The 22,965-nt window shown below is 35.5% G+C and overlaps 1 protein-coding gene across 12 annotated transcripts in view; it reads left to right on the forward strand.

Moving 5' to 3' along the window:
* LOC127862669 (phosphatase and actin regulator 1-like) overlaps window positions 1-22,965 on the forward strand; it is a 106,084-nt gene that overhangs the window by 44,195 nt on the left and 38,924 nt on the right. For 11 of the 12 annotated variants that reach the window (XM_052401888.1, XM_052401885.1, XM_052401886.1 and 8 more), the window contains 2 exons: window positions 11,712-11,888; window positions 13,316-13,510. In XM_052401888.1, coding sequence (XP_052257848.1) covers window positions 11,712-11,888; window positions 13,316-13,510 — 372 coding nt within the window. Of the gene's footprint in view, window positions 1-4,707; window positions 4,836-11,711; window positions 11,889-13,315; window positions 13,511-22,965 lie in introns of those variants that run through there. The other variant, XM_052401880.1, reaches the window with a different exon arrangement.

The following is a 22,965-nucleotide window of genomic DNA, read 5'->3' on the forward strand; positions in this document are numbered from 1 at the left end:
GTTTTACAAACAGCCCTTGTTTCTATGGGATTTTAACCACAACTGTTCATGTTTATCTCCGACACATATTTTTAGGTCACCTGTCATGAAGTGATTCGGTGAGCTTATGTGATCGTGTGATGTCCGGCGTCCGTTGTGCGTACCTGCGTTTGTCCGTGCGTCCGTCCGTCAACAATTTGTTTGTGTAGACAGTAGAGGTCACAGTTTGCATCCAATCTTGATGAAATTTGGTCAAAATGTTTATCTTGATGAAATCCGGTTTGGGATTGTAATTGGGTCATCTGGGGTCAAAAACAAGGTCACTAGGTCAAATAATAGAACAACCTTCTGTAGACAATAGAGGTCACAGTTTTCATCCAATCTTTATGAAATTTGGTCAAAATGTTTATCTTGATGAAATCTGGGTTGGGATTTTATTTGGGGGGCCAAAGAGGGCCTCTTGAGGGGGGCCGTAGATGTTGGGGAACCCCTGGCACCTTCTGAGATCTACTCCCTGACAAAGACATTTGTTTTGGGCGAGTGGAATCTCCGGACCGACAATTTGTCTTCCCGTCGACATACTTTTACTAGACCTGCGAAAACCCTCAGGCCGCCTGACAGATACTCGGCAAGCATTGTGCTTGACAGAGCCATCACGCGCCTGAGGATGGGAACCACCATATTACCCGGTGGCGCAGGAAAGTATGTCCTCGGTATAGACCCTGCATGTCCTAGGTGCCAGGAACCTCTCACTGCGCCCCACATGCTGCTACACTGTCCTAACCATAAGGCGCAGAGGGACCACCTTGAAGCTGCATTGCACTCCCATGGACTAGTTTTTAACCTTACCAACGTGCTAGACCCCAAGGGAGCAGCTAGGGGCCCGGTCTTCTCTGCCCTCGCCAAATACTTACTAGATTGTCAAATAACTGACAAAATCTAGGTCATTGGGGGAGGGAGAGCAGCCAACACCCACCTAATTATACAGTCTTGTGACTGTTTTCTTTTAAAAATGTGTAATCTCTGCACAAACCTGATGTAATCAAATAATTGTGTTGGATTTGTGTCGCTTTTACACAACCTTTATTTTAGTTTTTAATGGGTTTATTGTTCTACCCCGCCCTTTCTAAATCAGGCCAATGGCATTTACCTGGTCTTCTTTATTTTAATACATTTTTTATGAGAGCATGACGTTAGTCCACCATTTACATTTTTCAGTTTTTTAATATAATCATATTTTATGGCATTTCTTATTACAAGAAAGGACGAGGCTGTCCAGTAACCTGGGATTGTTGGCTGCATTGCACCCCCTCCCTTCCTCTTTGACACCCCACCCTTTCCCCTTCAAACTCGAAGAACCATGTCGGACTGGAGTGCACGGTGCAGGGCCTTATACCATTATAAACACCTATTTAGCCCTATCTAGGACAAAGTATTGTCGACCTTGCTGAAAGTACTAATCTTGTACCTTGGAGCACATTAAGGATTATTATAACTGCTATCTTGTGTAGCAATTTCCTTATTTTTGTGAAAACTGCTATTTTATATAGCAAATTGCCTTAATTTTATTATTATTGCAGTAACTCATGTTCAAATTGCTACTTTAATAGCAAATATCCTAATTTTTTATATTAAATTGCTATTTTATATAGCAAATTGCCTCGGTTTTACTGTCTAATTGTCATTTTGGATACCATATAAGGTACTTTAGTATTATTTCCTACAATGCTATCATCAGTATACTAATAATATTGGATAGATTAGAGCTTTTTGGGTTTATCTTAACGTATCTAGGTAATATTTGGTCTTTTTACCATTTTACATTTTACCATTATCAATTTTCCTTCAATAGTATACAAACTATTTTTCATTTACCGTGCACTCCCTCTGGTCCAGGGGAAACAACCATTGTAGACTTCATCATCACAATTACCTCCCTTAGTACAACTGAGTGACACCACCCCTGCTGGCTCTTCTTTTCCCCCACCCACATCGGCCTACACTTCCATAAAATCTCTCCTCCTTTCAACCCTCCAGGGTGGCAACATGTATTTTAAATATATAAATGCATATAGTCCTGTACATATTGTAAATAATGTACATCTTGTACAAATTTAGCTGTCTTTGTCTTATTTTTAACTGTAAAGTACATTGTCTTACCCTTAATTTTTATGTGGCCCTATGAAGGTGACCGTTTGGAGACACGTAAGTTATTGCCCTTAACATATAAGGGTTTATTACTAAACCCACTTTTAAATATTGTTTTAATGCCACTCTGGGGGGATCTCTCTTTTCCATAGCCCAATCCTCCTTAAGTTCCATACAGACAGGGTCTTATGTTGGAGCATTACGGCTATATTCCCTGTCTGCAAGTGTTCAACATTGAGCCACATACATAAACTTGTACTCATTAATTTTTTTAACAACTCAATACTCAATTGCAATATTAATATATAATTGAGAGTAACACACTCTATGTGATATCATATATTATTATTATTTTTTTTTTTTTTTTTTTTTCCTTTCCTTCTCATATAATTGCATTTGCACATGAAACTGCACTCTACATTTGAGAGCTGTTAAATCAGGCTCTGGCATCCCTATTAATAAATGTTCTTAGATATAAACATATCTCTCTTATGATTAGATCTTGTTGTTTGGCATTTAGTTTAAACTTTAAACATACACATAAAAATGGTACTTGACTATGCATGTAAACATATTGTGGCAATGTTCAACCACTTTGTGATCTTGAAAACCCTCAAATATTATTATATTGTTACACAAACATATTACACATCTGTGTATTCCTTTTTTCTATAATTAATATATTAAAATAGTCCTATTTGGATTCAAATTTTTAAACCACAGATCACAAAGTCTAAAGACTCCAACAAACCCATTGCAGTATATACTGAACAGTGGGTCTGGTAATGATGCTGCCACATACAACAGTATGTGTGTTTTCACCATCTTTACTTATAAAAATTGGGCTATTCTTTCTCTCTCTCCTCCTTAAAAAACAATACAAAGAATAACATACAATAACAACATCATATGAATGATATAAATTAATAATAAGTACAGTAACGTAACAAAACATAGTAATCTAATACTAAAAAACAACTCCAAGTTCTTTTGGATTAACTCATTCTTGTTCTTTCATTTATATTTTTGCATATAAACCATCATTGTTTACTTTTTCTTAAAAGTACAAAGTCAGCCGTGGGAAAATCTATTTTAAAAACGGATTGACCTACTGGCAATCCTTAATAAGAAATTTCGGCTTATCAGCGCCATCGTTATATAAGCGCATCAACCAATTAAAACGCCGCTTTTTAACCGCGTTAGGCCTTTTCACTGTATAGCACTGCGTCTTTTTAACGCTTCATATAAAGGTTATATATTTTTAAACCAATAGATTTTTATTAAGGCACCGCACCAACACTGCAAAGTTTTATATTTATACCAATGGTACAGCCCAGTAAAATCGGGCTGTCCATTTTATGGCCGTTTTCGGCTTTTTATGCAGAGTTCTATGTTAAGCAGTGTGCTCGGGCAATGGTTTTTAACCGAAGTCCCGAGGGTAAATAACCCCAATAGTCAGTGACAATAGAGGTCACAGTTTTCATCCAATATTTATGAACTGTGGTCAGAATGTTTATCTTGATGAAATCTGGATTGGGATTGTATTTGGGTCATCTAGAGTCAGGAACTAGGTCACTAGGTCAAATCATAGAGAAACATTGTGTAGACAATAGAGGTCATAGTTTTCATCTGATCTTAATGAGTCAGGTGAGCGATTCAGGGCCATCATGGCCCTCTTGTATTGTTTTCTTTGCTGACATTTCAGTGATCTAGTGTGAGTGTATGTTTTAAAGAACATCTTAATGCCACAAGAAATGTGAGAATCTCAAAAGCAAATGATGTTGAAGGATTTCCCATCAATTTGGCATTTTGCTGGATGTCATTCCTTGTGGTTCTAATATTTTAAATACATATTTAGCAGTTTCGCTGTCATTATGTTCTGCTCTAGCAAAATGCTGGTTAGTTGTGAATCGTTATTGGTATTGATTTTTTTGATGATGTGTGATTCCTGCAATTATAAGGTCAAGTTGCGCTAGAAGCGTAGTGAGAGAATACTCTGTGCCATGTTGGGTTGATTGTTTTAACTTTACTTATATATAGTTTCAGCATGTAGAGAATTATAGGAAAATGTTATTTGTATTTAATGGAGAGTATATAATAAAATATATGTAGATAAACAAAATGGATATTGGTTTACTATTTTGATAATCCTTATCATTAAGATTGTGTCACCTTTGTTATAAATAGAAACTTCATGGAATAGTGGCTTTAACAGTTTGTATTAACCATTGCTTACCTTTCAGAGTCCCTTCTTTTGAAATGCAAAATTGTTTACACAATTTTACTTTGTTTATTTAAATTTGATTAATTTTAATTGGAAAGTATTAAAAAATATGTTTGTTTGAACCTTTTCACATGTATTTTTATCGGAAATTTAGAGAACTCTCAACTTTGTCATCTGATCAGTTTTATTGTGGTGCACAACAAAAAACTCATCAATTTTGTTTCACTATGCCTAAAATTTGATATGGCACGCCTGTTAAACAACTTGATAAAAACCTTGCCTAAGTATTCTATGCCCAAATTATTTTACTTAGTATTTAGCCTAATAACAAACAAAAATTTACTCTACATAGTCTTGTTAAGATAAACAGGCCAAAGTGAGCGAGCTTAAGTAGCGCAGTTCAATACCATCCCATACCTGGGTAAATATTGATGTTTTCTTCAAGACAAGTCTCAGTGGACCACTGGACACCGACCCCAGCCAGGTCAGTGCCATACAAATCATAGGCCTTGGTAATTATCCTCATAAGTGGTGTTGTACAATGAGTGATATTGGCTTTGTGCATGTTTTGTGAAACATTTTAAATGTGTACATTCTGGTATGCAGACTCAGAGTCTTAGATAAACGTATTTTTTTTTCTGTAAAAGTTGGAATTAGAAAGGCTGCATGTGATAAATGTATTTCCTATTAAACTGTGTTTTATCACAATGGTTTCAAGACTTATGTGGTCTATTAATTAAGCTTGGTGAAGCAATAATTCATAATGATGGTTTTCTAATATGAGGTCAGAAAGTGGTTTATTACTGGAAATGCTAATATTTTGCAATCTCTTGATTTGAAAACTAATCAATGTTGCATTGTTTAAGTAACCAAATCATTAAATCGTTTGGATAAACCAGAATATAAATAATAGTTATGTGGACAAAAAAAACACACCCGCGAACATATACTGTTAAACAGCATATTTACGTTTTTTGGCTGATGAGGTCATTGTTTTGTTTGCCTGTAATATATAATACTTGAGTGTTTTTTTTTACTGAGATTGTTAATTGCTTGCTTGAATTTGCATTTGAATAAAAAGGGGCTTATCTATTGTATTTGGGAGATGCTATACGTCAATTAAAGTTGTTGGACATAAAATATGAGGACACACTTGTTTCTTTGGTACCGTCTGGAGGATTGTGAGTGATTGAGTGTATTTTGAATTTTCTGCGCGTCATTTTGTGTGTAACATAACAATTTTGTCGTTGTTTTTTTTTAATTCCCATTGGTATTGACAGCGGTAATACAACAGTGTTTTTTTGTTATTTTTATATTTAGTAGGTTTTAGGTAGAAATTTCATTGAATGTTATCAAATGCAATATGTAGATTGCAGTTGATATAGAACAAAATTGTCTTCATAAAATAAGAAAATACAAGGCATTTGTTAGAGGTGATAGTCTCAATAGTTGGATATGACAATCATGTGATTAAAAAAACATAATTATGTTCAGTTGTAGTGGGTCTAGTTGTATATGTAGTTTATAGTGTTATAGTGTTATTGCAGTAATGTATCAAACATTATTTTGGGGAGAATTACACCAACAGGTGCTGTGCATCTTTCATTTAATTATAAATTACTACTGTTTATGTTAATTACTGTAATAAAAGTTTTTTAAAGTGCATGTATTCAGATTTAAGTAAATGTTTTAAATAGTTAATGCTGCAAACTCTTGTTTTCTGACTTCTTCATATGTATTGTTTTAGCTTGTTTAACCCTTTACTACTTATAAGATACGTATTTGTAGCTCGGCTGTATTGGGAGAAAACCCGAGGTATTTTGATAGGCAGCTCGTCGTGTCGTGTCCGCCATCCGCTAAAACCATGACATTTTGTCAAGGTTTTGAACATTGGCTCTTAAATCAAAGTGCTTCAACCTACAACTTTGAAACTTCATATGTAGCTGCACCTTGATGAGTTCTACATAGCACACAGGTCAAGGTGACCTCTTAAAAAACAAAATAATAAAAAAAAATTCTGACAACCTTTCATTTATTCAATATCACGGCCGAGCGTGGCACCCGTTATGCGGTGCTCTTGTTAGGAATTTGTAGTCCCTTGGAAAGTTATATTTAATATAAGCCCTGTCTTACTGGATTCAAGTTTTTAAGGCTTCATTTCCAACCCTTAGATACTGATGAGCATGCAGCAAACAGCATAAAACCTGAACAGAGTGTGAGTTACTCGCAGGCTGTTCTGGTTTTATGCTGTTTGCACATAGCCATTTTCACTTTGCTTCTGAGAGGGAAAGGGTATGTGTAATAAGTCAATGTGAACATGTAAAATAGTAAGGCTTCTAGGTCATACATTTTTATGAGTAATTAAATACTGATATGATCCATGGCACTTAAATGCATCGAAGTATTATCACTGATAATCATATAACTGGAAAAATGGGGTAATGATGGTAGATGGTCTTTTTAATTTCCTATGGTTTATATATGTGCGTGTGTGTGTATTTCTAAGTTTGTGCTCTTCAGGCTGTATTGTGTGATGTTTCGAAGCATGTACGTGTCCCAGGGCTTATCCTTCTGTAATTCACTTGTTAGACTCTTGAAAGTGTTTTGATTGATTTAATGTATTATTAATGAGTCATTTTGTTTCGTCATTTCAACTATTTATGTTTCAAAGTCTTTGATTTTAGGGGAAATTATCCAAATAAATTGAATTAAAGTAACATAACTACTCAAAATCAACGAAAATTTCATAGAATTTTTATGCCTCTGGATCAATAGATGGGGGGTATATTGTTTTTGACCTGTCTTTCTTTCTGTCTGTCATTCTGTCCCAAAACTTTACTGTACAGTAATAACTTTTGAAATATTGAACAGAACAACTTGATATTTGGCATGCATGTGTATCTCATGGAGCTGCACATTTTGAGTGGTGAAAGGTCAAGGTCATCCTTCAAGGTCAAAGGTAAATAAATTATGTCCAAAAACTTTAACCTTACAGTTAAGTTTTGCAATAACTTTTTTAATATTGAACATAGCAACTTCATGTTTGGCATGCATGTGTATCTCATGGAGCTGCACATTTTGAGTGGTGAAAGGTCAAGGTCATCCTTCAAGGTCAAAGGTCAACAACAAAAAAAGTGGCACATTAGGGGGCATTGTGTTTCTGACAAACACATCTCTTGTTCGTAAATAAACTTAACCAATTAAAAATCAGTGTTCCTTAAGCTGGGTTCCCACTGCTGATCAGATCGACTCGTTCAAACCTGTCCAAGCGGTCGGGTAATGGTCTGGTTTGGTCGGCATGAGTGGTCGGGTAGGTCGGCATTGGTCTGGCTTCCTACCCGACATTTTTTGACATGTCAAAAAATATCGAGTAGCGGTCGAGTAGGAAATGGATCGAGAAGTGCTCGGGAAATGGTCTTGTATTAGTCGAGTAGAAGATCAAGACAGTTAATCGTGAAGCAATCGTGTGGCGATCGGATTGACATCTTTTACACGATCTGTACCCGATCCGCTCGACCTCTACCCGAGTTATTATAGCTCGCAACACGATCCACTCGACCTCTATTCGATTTGATGTACAGATTTACCAGACTGCTACCTGGCGGCTACTCAACCGTACACGATCACTTTCCGATTGCTATTCGACCATACACGAGCTCTGTACCCGATCCGCTCGACCTCTACCCGAGTTATTTTAAATTGCTTTATACGACTGTAGTACGGCAATCACGATCGGGTCGTGTGGTGATCTGGTGGCGATCAAGCTGAGGTCCACTTGGTTGAGCTGAGATCGTATAGGGTCGCGTATAGGACGAGATGATCAAGCGGAAATTGGAAAGATGGTTGAGTGGATGTCGTGAATGAGTCGTGTGGGGGTCGTGTGTTATCGACAAGAGGTCGAGAAGTTGTCGTGTATACCCTTTTTAGTCGAGTTTGGTAGGGAAATTTCGGTGATCGGGATTATCGAGTTGATTAGATCGGCAGTGAGAACCCACCTTTATGGCCATTGCCAAAATTTCAACGCCAGATTTGGTCTGGTAAAATAGATGTTTGTAGATACAAAATGCTCGTTTTTATGCCCCAGGTAGGGTGGCATATAGCAGTTGAACTGTCCATCAGTCCGTCCTTCTGTCTGTCTGTCCGTCTGAAAACTTATCATTGCCCATAGCCTTTGCAATATCAAAGATAGCAACTTGATATTTGGCATGCATGTGTATCTCATGAAGCTGCACAATTTGAGTGGTGAAAGGTCAAGGTCATCCTTCAAGGTCAAAAGTAAAAAATACAATCCAAGGGAAGTAATTAGCTTTAAAAGGGAGATAATTTCTAAACCTGCCAAATGATATATTGAAATTTTATTTCAAAGTGGCACAATAGGGGGCATGGTGTCAGAAACACAACTCTTGTTATTATTGTTTTGCATATTTAATTCCATTTTAATTTCCCACAACGATATCTATTCATACAACACATGAACACTATATATATATATAACATGGTGTTCATGTTTATAGATATATTTGCAGGAAATTAAAATGGAATTAATTGTGTAACAAATAAATAAAAACGAGCTTTTGTATCTACAAAAATCTATGTAATCAAACCACATCTAGTGTTATTGTGGCTATTGCTGTAAGGAACACTGATTGTTTAGGTGTTAACTTTATTTTACTTAAAACTTTATGAAAGGTTCATAGATTTTGAGCGTTATAGAGGCTTAAATTTGAATATTGACAAAAAATATCATTTTGAAATTTGCTTGTCTAAGGAGAGAATATTTTTTATCAAAATATGGTAGAAAGGCTGTTGTCGGAAAAAGACTGTAAATCAAGTGGCTTACAATTATCTCCCTTTGCAGATGAAGACTAAGGCAGAAGTCCAATTATATTTTGGTCCAACAATTCGGAATAATTTGTTTTCATGGTTGTGTTCCAATAAATAATGAAGGAATGTGTTGGTTATTTTGTCAAATTTATGTTAACTTAAGCAGGAAACAATAACATAAAATTAATGAAGATTAGTTTGAAAAGCTTGTACGCATAAGCTGAAAATAAAGTAGTTTATAAATTAAAAGATGTTAGAGAAATATGTGTACAAAATAGCTTATAATGATCAATGATAAAAACTGAGTAAACCAATTATGAGGACCTACCAGTTTGAACAGACTTATCAGGGGAGGTTATCATCCATGGGTCTCCATTAACAGGGTAAATACACTTGTTATTGTCCCCTACCGGTGAAACTGGAGGGACTTATGATTTGGGCTCTGTCTGTCAGTCAGTCATTTTATCAGTCAGTCTGTCACACTTCTGGATCCTGCGATAACTATAAAAGTTCTTACGCAAGAATTCTGGTTGCTATGGCAACAAATATACATAAAAAATACTGACAATGGTGGAGTTTCACCGGTAGGGGACAATATTGCTTGGCAATCCCTTGGGTTAAGCAGCAAGAAATTGTAAGGTGAAATGCCCTACAAATATAATGACCATGATTGTGGCTCCATGATGTGTGTTCGTACCACATTCTTAGGGCTCCATCAAAGATCTGGGAATTGACATTTTTACATTATGCAAACATTTGTTTTCATACGTCTCAGGTTTAGATGTTTTTTGTGAGGCAACCTTAAATTCTTCCTTGAGTTTTTTTGCTTGAAGTTTTTCAGTCTGAACAGCCAGTGGTTTATTGAGATTTGTTAGTATCTCTCCGCTTGTGAAGTAGATTCAGTCAAGGGGACCTCTCTCATCAGACTGAGCTCACTGTTCTTTTTAAAGTATTTTCATATGGAACACTTGTGAACTGTAATTATCAGGGTCATTTTAGTCACCATCAAACAGTTTGTTTCATTAAAAAAACTTATTTTTAGTGAAACTCTTTGTTGAATAATTGATCATCAATTAACTAAATAATTTGTGTGTTCTTATTTGAAAAAAATATGTTTCTCTGTGCTTACCCTCACTTATTTGTACATCCTTTTTCTGCATGGCATTCAATTTGGAAAACGCTGTCATTTTATTGCTGAAATGTTCGTTATACTTATTCAACACCACATTCTTGACCTCAAAAAACATTAATTTCAATAGTTGAGAATTCCATACTTGGAAAAGTTTTGTTAAGTATCAAAATACCCACATGAAAGTTTTTATTTGAAAAAATGGTAATATATTTGTATTTCATCTAAACCAAGGATTTTTAATGTTAAATGTGTTAACCTTGAGTCTTGAAAAGGAAATAACCTTTTAAAATTATTCCTTACAGATTAAGTTTCAGTATTTGCTCTTCATTAAGAGATGATTTTTGCGGTTACTGACCGAATTCAGACAGTAAACAGAATTTATCTCAATTTTCGTCTTAAATGGTTTTATTTCAGAAGTCAGGAATTTATAGTATGGGTATTTTATTGTGAAGAGTGTAGCTACATGTATCACATTACATATTAAGGAGGAAATATGTTTACAATTGAATTTTATCTTGATGTGAATATTTGTTGTGCTTTTGGGTTTCACTTTTATTTCTATGTACTTTTGGCTTGATTTACTCTGTGGAACGGATAAAACCTTTAATTTAAAACCACATTGAGGACTCTATGACAAGATAGTGACCATCCAAACAGACCCAAATTGTATACGGATGGAAGCCAATGGTTACCAGGCTTCACTTTGAAACCATTGAGCATTGGGGTTTTATGTCTTACATTTTCTGAGTGTGTTTCCATATCATAAAGACTGTCCGATGCATAGCACCTGAAGTATTTCTATGAGACTATCTGATAGGCATATTAATTGTGTCGCACTTGATTGTGCAAAGTAATTGTTATATAAAACATCCCCATATTAGGTAAATAACAAACCAGTATAGGGTGTTAGCAGTTGAGTGCGATTTCTCATAATAAAGAGCTCTGTTGTTAAACTGATTAATTGTATCATTTTTGTCCGGAATTTCAGGCTGTCTTGTTCGCACAGTGGTTAACCCATTCAGTGCTGGAACCGAATTTTGAAGGACTTTTTTGCAAACAGTTTGGATCCAGATGAGACGCCACAGAACATGGCGTCTCATCAGGATCCAAACTGTTTGCTATTCTGATAGTATTCTTCGAAAAAAATCAAAGAAAATGCTAATTTTAGAAATTTAGCAGACAACATTTTAGCAGACAACAAATTTCCCAGCATGCAAAGGGTTAATACACGAGCTTCTCACCTTGGCAATCCGGGTTTAATTCCCCTGAAGCATTTGCAGAGTTTGGTTGGTGGTCACCATCTTAGAAGTTTTCATTGATGGTACTGTTATGTTTTACATAATACTTTTCTTCTTTATCTTTACCATTGTTGTTTTAAAAATTACGGTTATTGTGTTTTTTCAGATAAAAAGAAAAATGGTGACCTAAAGTCCAGTTCCATGGGTAACAACAACACGTCTGTGGTGGCCACCCCTCCCCCAGAGAGAAAGTCCAAGTTTGCAGCCATAGGAAAAATATTCAAACCATGGAAGTGGAAGCGAAAAAAGAAGACAAGTGAAAAGATCGAGAAAACTGTAAAAGGTGATTTTGCTTTGAGAAAATGGGGCTAATTAAAAATAAAAAAGGACTGTGCAGTTCAGATTAAAAGCGTCGGCATATTGATAACCAAATAAGAACTTTGAGATATTTTACTTTTGGTTGAAAGTTTGGTAGCGCATTATAACAAAAGTATGTTGTGAACGTTTTGGAATTTACATTTTCATAAAATTAAAAGAAAAACTAAAAATTTATCAACTAAGAAAGAACAATACAGTTGTTTAACAGATGAAACAGTCTTGTATTTATAGTGGATTAAAGCTTTTCTTTGGATTGGTTATTTTTAAGTTAGCACTAAAAAATTGAATAGTTCAGTGAATGGTCTAAGCAAATATTTTGCAAGATTTTAAAAGTATGCTCAAGATGTAGAAAAAAGCTTTTTTTTTTAACTTTCCATATTATCAAGGGGAAGAACTGTGTACTTTGTTTTCCTCTTAAATTAATTGTAATCTCCCTTTTGAGTCACAGTGTGAAAAGTTCATAAACTGAGAATATCTGCGAGATGAATTAAGCATTAAACATCTTACTAAAACGGTTTATGTGATGAAAATGAGTGTTTTATGATAATTATAAATGCATGCAATCAATGTTTTGGAAGATGATTCCAGGCTTTTTACAAAGAAATGCATGACTGTATCCTATGCTTTTTCTATCAAATAAGTGTTGTTTTTTAAATAGCCACATATTCTCGGGTCAATCTTTAATTAACACGTTCACAGTGAAGCAAATGTTTAGGATGACAGCTCTTTTGAACAATAAAATCCAGGCTTTCAAAATTGTTTAAGTCATAAATTGGTAAATACTGTTAATAAATAACATTGATATAAACAAAAAATTAACTCATTTTAAAATGACCTGGGCAACGAGCTCAGTTGGTAGAGGGTTGGACATCAAACATAACGGTGTGGTGAATTGTCATCATTTTATTTCTATGTCCATTCTCTCCATTCCTCTGGCTCAAGTAGGCAAAAAGTAAATTACATAAGTATGTGCACATTGAACTACCAAACCTTCTTGCACATGCAGGAGAAAAGTTGTAGGGTTGTTGCTGCTGTGGCTGCTGTTGCTTGACTGAAATACTGTTGAAATGAGTGAAAAAATCCACTCAAACACTTAATAATGTTTTTCTCTCACCATTTTGTAAATGGGGCAGGGGGGGCCCTTTGGCTTGGTAAAATCACGTATTTTTTACTTTAATTTTAAAATTTGTGTTGTTATTGTCTGCTAACCAATTATTAAAAATTGCGAAAAACAAGTATTTTCAATATTTTATTTACTTAGGTTTAACTACTAATACAGTTGCATAGGGAGATAACCTTAATGTTCAGATTTATTTCATTTATAGTTGGTAACCTTCAGTTGGGAATTCTAGGCAGTCATTTAGTAAAAATAGTATGACAACAATATTTTAGAACTCGAGAGGAATCTCTCTGTGCGTTCAACGCGCGAGGAGCTGATACAGAAGGGAGTCATCAAGTTGAGACCAGAAGACGCCATAGAGGAGGTGAATGAGAACCAGTCGGCCAATCAGGAAACTAGTCAAACCAGTCGGCTGCCAGCCACAGATACAGTCCCAGAATGCACCGGGGGAGGGGAGGCCAACGGAGGTAAGTCCTAAAACCAGTCTTGCAACAGTTTGAGCAACGCCCTGGGAATAATTGGGTTTTAATGCATGTGGGTAAAGTGACATCCCAGATTAGCCTGTGCAGTCTGCACAGGCGAATCAGGGAAGACACTTTCCACCTTGAATTGATTTCTGTTTAGAAAAGAATTCTTTTTAATGAATAATGCCTTTAGAAAGGAAAGTGTTGTCTCTGATTTCCCTGGATTGAATGCACAGGCTAATATGGGATGATTCTATAGACACATTCATTAAGCACAGTTTTTGCCAGGGAACAGCTCATTTTTATTCTACAAATGTAGCCCCTGATTTAAAGCAGGCAAAGGTATACGGGAAATACAATGAATGTCCGTCATTTTGAAGGGTTTCCCCTGGGCTCAAATTTTATATAGGGATTCATACTGAAATGCTACAGAATTATTATTTATGGGTGGTTTGTTTAGTTTTATGAAGAAAAGTTGTAGCAATATAGAAATTTCTTTATCCATATTTACTGATCTATTGGCTTATTTGAAAAATGGCAGAGTTAAAACCCTGCAAATTTCTGGGAAGACTTTCTACGTTTTTAATGTATAATATTCAAACTTGAATGTACTGTATGCATGTTTTGTTCCTTGCGGAGCTGTTATGTCCCATATGTAAAGAACATGTCTTAATTACTTAACTAGTATTTTCAGTATGTTACAATCTACATATAATTAAGAATATGGATTTCATGGTTTTTTCCAGTGACATTGTTACCTTGTTCTCATAACTGCAATTGTTATCAAAGAACTGTTAACATGGGTAGCTGATTTTGCCATGTGACTGCGAACAAAACTCATTATTCTAAAAAGATTTTTGCTTTCAAATTAATTTCCATAGCAACGTGATTATAACCCCATTGACAGCACATCCAGGAATGAGTGTCTGGAGATATATTTAATAATTACTTGTTTGTTTGGCCTGTTTTGGTGTAATTTGAGGTGGTAATAGAGACATTTTCTCTTTCTATAATTTTTCCAGGAATAAATGATTTTAACCTCAGAACAACTTTAGACATGATGCGTTCTGTTGGGTTTTGTTTCTGTTTGAGCCTCCGGGGAAAACTGGGCTAATGAATGTGTGTAAAGTGTCGTACCAGATTAGCCTGTGCAGTGCACAGGTGAATCAGGTATGATACTTTGTTATTTCGTATTTTTCATTTACAGGAAATCTCTTCATAGAGAAAATCCAGTTAGGTTGAATGTATTGTCTCTGATTAGACTAGCTGTACAGACTGCACAGGCTAATTTGGGAGGACACTTTACACACATGCATTAAGTCCAGTTGTCCCAGAACGAAGATGAATTGTTCCTTATGACCCTCTACTGTAACTCATCATATAATGTCTAAGTACCAAACATTTAAGATTGGCAGCTTTTTTCTCTCAGAAAACCTGCTTCCTCTTAACTGGCCAATCTTGTTATCACACCTGGCTTGCATCTATTCTGGCAACAGTGGTTGATTGTTTTATTTAGTAACATTAAAAATACCTATAGGCAGGCCAAGTACTAAATTAGCCCCGCTCTGGGAAAATGGTGCTTAACCCTTCGCATGCTGGGAAATTTGTCGTCTGCTTAAATATTGTCTGCTGAATTTGTAAAATTAACATTTTCTTCGATTTTTTTCAAAGAATACTATCAGAATAGCAAAAAGTTTGGATCCTGATGAGACACCACGTTGTGTGGCGTCTCATCAGGATCCAAACTGTTTGCAAAGGCCTTCAAAATTCGGTTTCAGCACTAAAAGGGTTAATGACTTTCCACTTGGTTTGGATTTTCATGAAGAAAAGACAGCCTTATAACAAATATTTCATAAAAGTGGGAAGTGTTGTCTTTGATTAGCCTGTGTGGATTGCACTCATCTGGGACAACGCTTTATGCAGATGTATTAAGACCCATTTTCCCAGAGTGCCACTCAAAAACAACTGGATATCTGGTTGGTTCTGTGAATACAAAATTAGCATAATGATCTTAATTTTATAACATTCTTGTACTGTAAGACATTTAGACAGATTTCGGTCAGGTATATCATTGATGTAACAGGGCCAGCTAGCTTAGTTGTTAGAGCATAGGACTACAAATCTGAGGATTGCGGGTCTGATTCCCTGCTTTGCCACTTATCTTTAAGATGATTGTCAATTGAACCCATTTGTCCCCCCTGTTTTTGATTCAAGTGGGACAGTTGTCAGTTACTTGCATAAGTATGAGCACTTTGTTTTTATAAAACAGCCTACCCAGGAAAAGTATGAGTCATATTTAAATGTAAACTTTGACATGACTACGGTGAAAAATCTAAATTATCGTACAAAAAACTTAATTATCAATCGTACAAAAATCTTAATAATCAATTGCACAAAAATCCAAATAATCAATCATACAAAATTTGGAAAGCCCTAGAAATACTGAAATTGTTTTCCCCTTTGACAGGTTTGAAGAAACAAATTAAGCATGAACCAGATTTGTGCTGAAGTGCAGCTTTACAATTATGATTGAGTTTGAAGGTTTTAGAATGCAAGGTAGATATTCATGCAACAATGCTATTGAATCTCATTCCATTTGTTCCTGTTAATGGTTGACCTAGTCTGGAATATAACTGAATACAAGTTCAGGTTTACCCATAGTTGAAAAGAACACATCTTCAGGGCATTACACCTTCTATCTCATTGCATTATCATTAGAAAATCAATGAAACTGTTACCAGCCATTTGTTCGTTTAATTGACACCTGATGCCACCTGATGCGATATGCAAGCAATGAACAAAATTGCGAAGTTGTTGCCTAGCTTACATATTACCTCTACTTAGCCATCAATTATGAATGCAGGCCCATCACGACCTGTTTGCTGTTTTATTGCCCAAACTACCTAGCTTATGTGAAATGTAGAATACTTTATATACAGTGAATGAGGTGGTAGGTGTGTGTATTTGTTGGAAGACCTGTTGTATATTTGATCCATTTTTGTGTATTTTGGTACAATAAAGGCTGGTTCATCTGAAGTTTTTGTGAATGATGATGGTGTTACAGTAAGAATGAAGGCGATGAAGTGTGTTTATAGAGGCATGCAGATGAAAGTGATAGGTGACTGCAATGTGAGGACATTTTTAGGATTTATGTGCAAACATTAACTGAATATCATGTTGTGTGTGTTGGGAAAGAAATTTTTGTGTGAAATGGTTTAAGTGATGAAAAAGATAGCTAAGGAAAAAGTAGTATGAATGCTATAAAGAATACAACACAATTGTTTAAATTGATGAGTTTTATGTAGAAGTTTTAGACTGTTCTATGCTTGGGATAGTCAATTTTGGTGTTTAATGTCTTTATATATATTTTTTATTGTAACAATTTGGTCGTCACATTATAAATTATATTTGCCGCTACAGTGTATATGGTTGCAGCCCTTAAAGAATCTGCTGTAACCGTGGCCTGAACGACCACAACAATCTTAAAGATTGTTACAGTGGGATTTGTGTGGAGATTTTTGCACACAAGCTATGAATAACGATGATGGAACGTTTAATAATTACCCGATTTAATAAAAGTGTATGTTTTGCAATAAACATGTTAACATGATGACAGGATAAGCATGGTTTTTGATATTGATTCAGAAACTGTTGAGCTGCAGGTGTGCACAAATGACATCTGTTGAACAATTTATTACGCTCAGACCATAAAGATGGTCAGTTTCTTAAATTCAATTGTGAATAAATCACCCTTCTGATTACTGAAAAATTAGTGTTATTTGTGTGATATCAATGTTTGTGCATTTAGTGCCTTCACGATTTTAACACAAACTCATCAGAAGCAAAGTGAAAATTGCTATGTGCAAACAGCATAAAACCAGAACAGCCTGGGAGTTTCTTGCAGTCTGTTCAGGTTTTATGCTGTTTGCTGCTCATCAGTTTCTGAGGGTTGAAAATGAAGCCTGAAAAACTTGAATCTAGTAAGAAAGGTCTTGAATTAAATTTAACTTTGGAAGGGACTACAAATGTGCCAAAATAATTATCTAAGTGGTAAAGGGTTAAATACGTATCTAAGTGGTAAAGGGTTAAATACGTATCTACTGGTAAAGGGTTAACACAAACACATCAGAAGAAGACCAACGCAAATGTCTCCTTTTTTCCAATATAAAAAATCCACTTATTTTTGAGTCATTAAAAAACCATGAAATTTCATGCAGACGAATAAAGGATTTTGCAGTGGTTTGTCTCTTCAACATATTTGGTATGTGAGTCCATCCCTCAATGAGTACAGGTGGGTTGAGGGTGTAAAGTGGGAACAATTTTATAAGTTACTCATGGAAGATCTGTTCAGTGTTTGAAGATTGATGTTTTGTTGTTTATGAGGGCATAAAATGTAGATGTTGCTAAGTGATCTTCAGTAAATTGTTCCATTAGTTCACACCGTGAACATGTTAATGATTGTTTTATTGATGGAGCTGATTATGTTTGATTTTTAGAGAAATCATCATACATGAGGCTAGCCCTTGGGAAACCGGGCTAATAATACATAAAGTATGCGTAAAGTGTTGCCCAATTTTAGCCTGCGTAGACTGCACAGGCTAAAGGGATACCACTTTTCCGCCTAGACTGGATTTTTGCTGAGAAGACACTCCTTGTAAACAAAAAATACCATAAGAGTGGAAGCGTGTTGCATAGGCTAAAGAGTGGAAAGTGTTGCATAGGCTAAAGAGTGGATTTTAGTGTTGCATAGGCTAAAGATTGGATTTTAGTATTGCATAGGCTAAAGATTGGATTTTAGTGTTGCATAGGCTAAAGAGTGGATTTTAGTGTTGCATAGGCTAAAGAGTGGATTTTAGTGTTGCATAGGCTAAAGAGTGGATTTTAGTGTTGCATAGGTTAAAGAGTGGAACGTGTTGCATAGGCTAAAGAGTAGAAAGTGCTGCATTGGCTAAAGAGTGGAAAGTGTTGCATAGACTAAAGAGTGGAAAGTGTTGCATAGACTAAAGAGTGGAAAGTGTTGCATAGGCTAAAGAATGGAAAGTGTTGCATAGGCTAAAGAGTGGAAAGTGTTGCATAGACTAAAGAGTGGAAAGTGTTATATAGGCTAAATAGTGGAAAGTGTTGCATAGACTAAAGAATGGAAAGTGTTGCATAGGCTAAAGAGTGGAAAGGGTTGCATAAGCTAAAGAGTGGAAAGTGTTATATAGGCTAAATAGTGGAAAGTGGTGCATAGACTAAAGAGTGGAAAGTGTTGCATAGGCTAAAGAATGGAAAGTGTTGCATAGGCTAAAAAGTGGAAAGTGTTGCACAGTCTAATCTGGGACGACACTTTACGCACATGCATTAAGCCCCATTTTCTTAGAGCGAGGTTCAAAGCATAGCTGTCAAAAAAGTTGTTAAAAATGTAAAAATGCAACTCAAGTAAATGCATCTTTGAATTGATGTTGGATGTATGGTATTAAGTGTGGACCATATATAAAATTCTATTTTCCTGATGCTGTAATTGCTTCTACAATCAGTCTCATTCAGAATTCTATGCAAAAAAGCAATCATTTGATATGTTAAATATTAAGCAAAAAATTCGGGTCCACATAGAATGCAATAATCATAAAATGGCATGCCTCATGTTTTGCTAGGACATTTTTTTCCCTGAAAATTGAATTGATATGTTTGGAGAGAGCATAGTTTTTAAGCCAAAAATTGTGTAGGACTTTTTGGCACCTTGAAATGAAATTATTTGGATGAGAGTATATAATACAACTATGTAATAATCTGCTACAGGTGGTTCAAAATACGCATGTACTATTTCAAAATTCCCACAACTCAGCAATAAGATTGTGAAGATAGCATCATGCTTTGGAATATATCAGGAAGGAATTATGAATGGGAACTTTGTGAGTCTTAAAGATATGGAAAGATGGTGGTGCATTTTCTGCAAATTATTGTGGGTGTTTAAAAGCATATTATTGATGGATAAAGTTGCAGTCCTTTGTACTTTTATATACGTGAAATAATGGTTTTGTGATTGGTCGATTTGGATTTACTTATGAACGTGTTTTTTCTATTTGTTGCGATTGTTGGAATAATCAAGTTTAAAAAAATGAAGTTATTGAATATTTGAAAGTGTAGGTGTTCGTTATAACACAATTTTTGTTGGAGTGTTCAAGTTTAAAGTAATGGAAGACCATGAAATTTACATTATGTGAAAGAGATACATTTCTTAAGTATTTCAGTAAATTTTTTGTAGTTACATATAAATAATTATCTCTTACACATGTCTCCTAGAAATAACCTCAAGATGAGAGTTTTTTGGAATCTGTTTTATTTACCCTTTCCCACTCAGAAGCAAAGTGAAAATGGCTATATGCAAACAGCATAAGACCAAAACAGCCTGTGAGTAACTCGTTCAGGTTGTGTGCTGTTTGCTGCTCATCAGTATCTAATTGACCTTTCGACAGCCGATTGATTGACAGGCTTATTAACCAATCAGATTACAGCATAGATTAGGCCCGTTACTATCCGCCATTTTGTCCGTCAAACTCGCCGTTGTCCGACACATAAGCTTATACGTAATTCTGTGTTTTAAACAAAGAAAATGGTTGAAAGGTCCTGTTATGGCACTTGTTATTCAGACACAAGGTATCCAGAACGGTTAAAAGATGGAAGTACGTTTTTTCCGTTCCCTCAACCGGGTACTAATCTTGAAAAATTCAAACGTTGGATTCGTCTTTGTGGTCGTCCACACGAACAGCTTAATCTCAACATATTAAGCGATCGCCCGAAAGCAAAACACAGTCGTTATAATAAGATACTACGCGAAAATAGAAAATGTAAGTTTTGCAACGGACACGTTATAAAAAAGAGTATAACTTTGTACTTGTTTATCCTCTATATAGACAAATTAGAAAGGAACATTTAAAACCATTTTTCAAAGGTGGCCAACGTTAAATAAATTTGACATTCTAATGCAGTCGGCAAATAAATAAGACATTATAAACTTTGCTAGATTTTTTTAATGCTAATGAAATCGTAATAATAAAGACAATCAGTTATTATTTTTAATAATATCACATAGAATAAAACATTTTTTATTTCTTTCGGTTTAAGTCTTCCAAATTTAATGTAAGTTAAGAAACTATTTTCAAATGCGCAAGTAATTATCAATAGGGGCCAATAAGTGTCATTTTACACCATATGTGGGCTTTCTACTAATCCGTTATCAAAACAGATGCCGCAAACTGTGAATGACCCTTTGAAAACCCGGTCTGATTAGCGAGTTTTTTTGTACATGAAAATTCTTTCAACTTTTTATATTTTAAACATTGCAGAAGATAGTTTTCGAGGAAATAATAATATATAATAATATATTGTGTATGTTATTTTTTTGACGACTATGACTTTGTTATACGATTATAACAATGCGCATGGGTCATTTTGACCAAACGCATTGTAGATATGTGTTATATCGGATTTCAATAGAAACGTTCTTCGTCTTCTATTATAATAAATTTACTTACCTGTGCCACATTTGCGATGTTGCCATCGGTTGCAAAAATTAACGGCTTTTAATTAAAAAACTGAAACATCTATTACTCAAGGAAAAATATTGTGAATAACGAACAATTCATACTGTATGCGATAATTGGCGATAATTTTGCCGACTTTGATGATAAATTTAACGGCTTTTAAGTAGACTAATAAAAAAGTTTTGACTATTTAATAGATATGATAATTATATTCAGCACCACTATTCAATGATAATAAAAACTATTGTATGGCCTTTCTGGTATACCATGAGGCCTTTTTGGTTCACTTATGCGGCCGATTCGCGTAGCCATTTTTATGACGGACTTCGGCGGAGTGACCCCCCTTGAAATCGGTGGGCGTGGCTTCACTCTCGCTGTCGAAAGGTCAATTAGGGTTATAAATGATGCCTTTTAAACTCGAATCTAGTAAGAGCGGTTTTTAATTAAATTAACTTTCTAAAGGACTACAGATACGTAATAATGCGTATCTAAGTGGGGAAGGTTTAAGTACCATAATTGTACAATAACAAAAGTGAGCCTCGTCCTGGGAGAACGGGGCCTTAACCCTTTGCATGCTGGGAAATTTGTTGTCTGCTAAAATGTCATCTGCTGAATTTCTAAAATTAGCATTTTCTTTGGTTTTATTCAAAGAATACTTTCAGAATAGCAAAGAGTTTGGATCCTGATGAGACGCCACGTTCTGTGGCGTCTCATCTGGATCCAAACTGTTTGCAAAGGCCTTCAAAATTCGGTTCCAGCACTGAAAGGGTTAATGCACATGCATCAAACCCTGTTTTCCCAAAGCATGCAAGGCTCAAATGTTTTAACGTTTGTGTATGTATAAAGGCAATACATGAAGATGACAGACATGCACATTTAGGAATGCAAATTTGACATATTAAATGCAAAGTGTGGTACTGCTAAAGTACCAACAAATTATTCATATGTTGGACAGTTCAGGAACTTTTTCATAACCGTGAATAATGAAATGTTAGATAAATTGAGAAGATTGGATAATCTGATACTGGACATTGATTTATGGATGTGAAAGTGATCAGTCTTCTGATTTGAGAATGTGGAGTAAAGAGAAGAGAGGACGTGGCTTCACACTCAGCTTACGTTGTCCATGCTTTGGAAGAGGTAAATGACTGATAATTTGGTATCTTATGTTACGTTTTTTAGCAATACACAGGCGAGCCTTTGGGGCTACCTTTTGTCTGTTGTGCTTTATGCGTTGTGTGACTTTGGATGCCAGGCCTCAGTGTGTACAACGACTTTTCAAATCATGCCCCTAGGTTAGAAACTGGCCACGCCCATTACACATGTGAGTAATCAAGGTCGATTGTGGCTCTCTTGGGTTTTTGATAGCAGAGAAATGTACTGTACAGTCAAACCTGCCCGAGCGACCGCTTGTTAATAGCGACCAACAGTCAATAGCGACCACACCGATTTCCTCCCGAACAATTTCACTATATATTGAACCTGCGAATAAAGCCCACCTGTGAACAAAGACCAACGACCACCCTTTCACATTCCCAAATCTCCATTTTGATAGCTTACAACGACCACTGCAATCATAAAAATCAACGATTTTGCAACTTTCAAAAAACAAAATGGCGGCCAGGACGCTGCGTAGTCACGTGATACACATCTTACCAGTGGACTCGTCGGTCGCTATGGAGATATTGGCAAGTGACAGTTTATTGCACTCGATAGCATAGTTTGTTTATTTAACATGCATAGCTAATTGGTAGTCGCCTGCTTCTTTTATGCATTTGACAGTTTGTCAAAAGTGTAAAGATTTGCCTTTGTATTTAAGTGACTCGCGATTAATGTACTAATTGCCGAAAATATTAAAGACAAATTTGGGCTTTCATAAACTCATTAAGGAAATTAACGGTTTCATATCATTTACGATGCCTATTAAAGACA

Source organism: Dreissena polymorpha, chromosome 16 (genome assembly GCF_020536995.1).
Source record: "Dreissena polymorpha isolate Duluth1 chromosome 16, UMN_Dpol_1.0, whole genome shotgun sequence".
NCBI classification, from domain to species: Eukaryota; Metazoa; Mollusca; class Bivalvia; order Myida; family Dreissenidae; genus Dreissena; species Dreissena polymorpha.